At 38.8% G+C, this 4854-nt stretch overlaps 1 protein-coding gene across 1 annotated transcript in view; it reads left to right on the plus strand.

The window, feature by feature from the left end:
- The first annotated feature begins 1277 nt into the window (after positions 1 to 1277).
- The window catches only part of LRRC8B (leucine rich repeat containing 8 family, member B), a 4816-nt gene continuing 1239 nt past the window's right edge, over positions 1278 to 4854 (plus strand). Inside the window, 3 exon segments of the mRNA XM_010191579.1 lie at positions 1278 to 1306; positions 1803 to 1900; positions 2605 to 4767. Of these exon segments, the coding sequence (XP_010189881.1) occupies positions 2632 to 4767 (2136 nt within the window). The 5' untranslated portion in view covers positions 1278 to 1306; positions 1803 to 1900; positions 2605 to 2631.

Here is a 4854-nt window from a genome sequence, read left to right on the forward strand (position 1 = left end):
ACACTTTGAGTTCTCAATCTGTGTAGAAACAAATCACTTTTTACTCGAACTTTGTGGCGTTGCTTGGAGAAGGTGTTGGGTTCTGCGTATTCTCAAGTACACCAATGTATTTTTCATGGAGCTGGCTTAAGTTTCATTTTCTGGTTTTCTTTCTGTAACTTTTGGAGCAAATCCTTTATCAAACAGTGTGAGCAGTTTTATTGTATCCTGAATTCTGTCCCTTACACTCAACGAGAGCCTTGCTTATGCCTCAAAATAGATCTGTTACCAGGAGAGTGATGTTCTTTCTATAAAAGTGCCAAGCACATATGTGCGTTATGAAATTGTGTAACTTGTTTTATATAACTCATGCTTATCAGAGACACCTACATCTTAAAATATGAGTGTCTGCCCAAGTCCCTGATGAGGTTTGCGTGTTCCCAGGAAAGGAAGTGCTCCCATCCATGCCAATTAGACCTCTCACATACTGATTTAAACTCTCAGCCAGTTCAGTCACCATTTTGACTCTGCAAATTATTTTCTTAAAAAGTCTTTGTATCTTCTGCTCTTTCTTGAATCATTCAACGTGTTTATCTCTTAGCATGTTCTTTACATCTCTAACACAGGTTCCAAGTCCTTAATTTTTTGTAACAAAGTTCAAGTGAGAAGAACTGACTGGGTTAATTCGAGGTTGGAAATGAAGAAATACTCTTGATTTTTCTGTCTGCATTCAAATCAAGCATTGGCTTGGGTTGGGACACAATCCAGATGTTCTTTTAGTTTGGATGGGTTTAGTACCTTTTTGTGCTTTTATACCTATGAGTTTCTATTCAAACCCCAAAGAATTATACCAAGAGAACTCATTTTAAAGGTATTTACAGATGTTTTTTGCAAGTTGAGCTGGAGTGATTGAAGAAATTGCTGTTCCTTAGCCTATGGTAAGAGTGTCTCAGCTGCAGGACTACTAACTGTAAATGCAAAATCTGTTGAGCTTAAATGGCTTTTAGTGCTTAGAAAGTAGACAGTGACAAGGGCCATTACTTCCTCTCTACTTTAGGAAAAGCAACTTCCAGATGGTGACCAAGTAAACACTTGGCAGGGGTGGCATCTTAAATTATTCTAACTAGATCCTGTAGGTCTAGTTACATCTTTTGCTGATTAAATGTTGGATCTTTAAAACACTGCTGCGAAAGGAGCGATGAGCTGCTGTTCTCATACGGTTATTGGAGTCCAAATATTTCATGATCTGATGACTGTTTATTTTTTTCTCTTCAGGAGTGTGTTGTAACCATCCTGTCCTTCAGCTGCTTTCCCTTGAGTGGGCCTGGTAAGTTTTTACATGCGTTTAAAAGTAGCCTTGTCAACGTGAGAAGGGTTAACTTCTTTTCAGCCATCCTTCTGCCTTCAGATGTGAATGTGGAGTAAGGCTGAGGTTCTGCCTGAGTTCAGTTATTGTTTGTCTTGTAGCAGCTTGTTGGCTCTGTTTGGAACTGAAATATCTATGACCAGTATAAGAAAAATACAGAACATGTCCATTGCTTCACATCTGTACTGCTTACCAGACTTTATAGGAAGCTTTCTCCAAAGCTGGTAGTGTCTTTTTCCGGGTTTTTTTGCATTGATGTGACTGCAAAACGTTGACTTCACATTCTACATGATCATGTCTGAGTATGTTCTGTTCCTTTTCTTGTAGCTGTAGCAATGTGGAGCTTAATGGATCCTGATGTCTGCAATAAGGCAGTTGTAATGAAAGCTGAAATGTTTGCCCTTTATGTAGGTGAAGCCATGAAAAATAAAGTATTTTCAATGTTTTCTCCATTCAGAATGAAGACAAATGTAAAGATGGCATGTCCAAGGAATTTTAAAAGGTGTAGACCTCCTGACTGAGCAGCGCTGTGTCTTTTATTCTTTAATTAGTAAAGTAAGTATGAATCAGACCTATGCTGTTGGGCGTCAAGTATGCCATTTATATATATATAAAAATATATATGTCATATATATATGACATTTTTGGACAATAACAGGTTTTGATAGCTTTGTTTCCATTCTGTTGATATGCTTAATTTTCTTGATGGGAGAAGAGGGGGAATTATATCAAAGACTACGTAATGCAAAACTGCTTTTTGGATAATTTTTGTGTACTCTTTATTCTTAAATTGAGTAGAATGACTTCTAGTAGAAAATGCTAATTGCAAGAGCCATCGTGTTAATCTCTTTGATTTTGGACATCTTCATTATTGAGAAATAACTTGGTGTATAAGTTTAGGACAGTATTGAAGGTTGTCTGGTAACGTATCAGACACTACTTTAACTTATACCTGCTTGTTGCTTCTACTTGCACAGTACCCAAATGTTTGAAAATGTACTTTCACCTAATCTCTGATGCTAGTTTCACTCTTTTTTTTGTTTAATTTTTTGTATTCCAAGTAGCTTTCCTTAAAATACGAGATGATGGCCAGAGTTAGGTGCCAGGAGTTCTTGGATCCTTTTGCTATGCTCTGGATGCTAGGCCAAATGTTACATATATTTAAATCTGAAAGCACTAATAAGCTTCAGATGTTTAATGGTGAGTTACATTGTTCTGAACGGTTCTCTAAGGATGTCTTTTCTTTTTTCCTCTGCCAGCTGCTGTTCTCTCACAGGTGAAAAGTCATGATCACGCTAACAGAACTCAAATACTTAGCAGATGCCCAGTCATCCTACCACATCCTAAAACCATGGTGGGATGTCTTCTGGTATTACCTCACCATGATAATGCTGCTAGTTGCCGTGCTCGCTGGGGCTCTCCAGCTCACTCAAACCAGAGTATTGTGTTGTCTTCCTTGCAAGCTAGAATTTGACAATCATTGTGCCGTGCCTTGGGATTTAGTTAAAGCCAGCCTTAACATGTCGGCTAGCTCTACAGCACAGATAATCATCCCGCTTAAAATCCAGAACGATCTCCACCGGCAGCAGTACTCCTACATCGATGCAGTGTGCTATGAGAGACAGCTTCACTGGTTTGCCAAGTTTTTTCCGTACCTAGTGCTTCTACATACCTTTATTTTTGCAGCTTGCAGTAATTTCTGGCTTTACTACCCTAGTACGAGTTCCAGGCTGGAGCACTTCGTAGCCATTCTTCAGAAGTGCTTTGACTCTCCATGGACAACACGTGCCCTCTCAGAAACAGTTGCCGAGCAGTCTGTGAGGAAGTTGCCAGTAGCCAAATCAAAAGCAGCAGTTTCATCACCCGGGAGTTCAGTAGACATAGGGGCCAGCAGACAGTCCCTACCGTATTCGCAACCTGGCTTGGAAACGACTGGAAGAGAAAATTCCTCAAGTGTTCTTGACAAAAAAGAAGGGGAACAAGCTAAAGCTATATTTGAAAAAGTGAAGAAATTCCGAGTGCACGTTGAAGAGAAGGATGTCATTTATACAGTGTATATGAAACAGATCATAGTGAAAGTCATTGTATTTGTAATAATAATAATTTATGTCCCCTACTATTTATCATTTATTACACTTGAAATTGATTGCGCAGTTAACGTTCAAGCCTTCACAGGCTACAAGAGGTACCAGTGTGTTTATTCGCTAGCAGAAATCTTTAAAGTTCTGGCTTCGTTTTATGTTGTTTTAGTGATCTTCTATGGCTTAACTTGTACTTACAGTCTGTGGTGGATGTTAAGAAGTTCACTTAAGCAATATTCTTTTGAGAAGTTGAGAGAGAAGAGTAATTACAGTGATATACCTGATGTAAAGAATGATTTTGCGTTTATCCTCCACTTGGCAGATCAGTATGATCCTCTGTATTCCCAACGGTTCTCAATATTCCTGTCTGATCTGAGTGAAAACAAGCTGAAGCAGATAAATCTTAACAACGAATGGTCAGTGGAAAAACTGAAGAATAAACTGGTGAGAAATTCCCAAGACAAGATTGAACTTCACCTTTTCATGTTAAATGGTCTTCCAGACAGCGTCTTTGAACTGACAGAAATTGAAGTCCTAAGCCTGGAACTCATTCCCGAAGCCAAACTTCCTTCAGCTGTGAGCCAGCTCGTCAATCTCAAAGAACTCAATGTGTACCATTCCTCACTAACTATGGATTATCCGGCTGTCAGCTTTCTAGAAGAAAATCTGAAAACGTTGCGCCTGAAATCGACTGAGATGGGAAGAATTCCGTTTTGGGTCTTTCATCTAAAAAACCTCCAAGAATTCTGCTTAACAGGGTATTTCATGCTGGATCATCACAACTCCATATACAACGAAAGCTTTCAGGGGCTAAAAAATCTGAGATCCATTCACTTAAAAAACAACCTTTCCCGTATACCTCAAGTGGTCACAGATCTTCTGCCTTCTTTGCAACACTTGTCTATCAACAACGAGGGAAATAAACTGATAGTGCTGAACAACCTGAAGAAGCTGGTAAACCTGAGAACCTTGGAGTTAATCTGCTGTGATTTAGAGCGCATTCCCCACTCCATTTTTACCCTCAACAATTTGCATGAGATTGACTTAAAAGAAAACAATCTCCGAACAGTGGAAGAAATAATTAGTTTTCAACATCTCAAGAACCTTTCTTGCTTAAAATTGTGGCACAACAGTATTTCCTATGTCCCAGTGCAGATCGGTGCGTTAGCAAACCTGGAACAATTGTATCTAAATTATAATAATATTAAAAATGTTCCATTGCAGCTATTTCTGTGTAAAAAATTACACTATTTGGATCTTAGCTACAATAAGCTGACCTCCATCCCCGAAGAAATCGGTTTTCTGACCAATCTGCAGTACTTGGCTTTGACAAAAAACCACGTAAGTAGAACTTTGAATTACTACTTTAAAGGAAAAAATGAAATACTGATTTAACCTACGGCTTCTTCTGGAACAGCTGCTGGTTCA

This window comes from Mesitornis unicolor, unplaced genomic scaffold, assembly GCF_000695765.1.
Source record: "Mesitornis unicolor isolate BGI_N332 unplaced genomic scaffold, ASM69576v1 scaffold38450, whole genome shotgun sequence".
In the NCBI taxonomy this organism is placed as follows: domain Eukaryota; kingdom Metazoa; phylum Chordata; class Aves; order Mesitornithiformes; family Mesitornithidae; genus Mesitornis; species Mesitornis unicolor.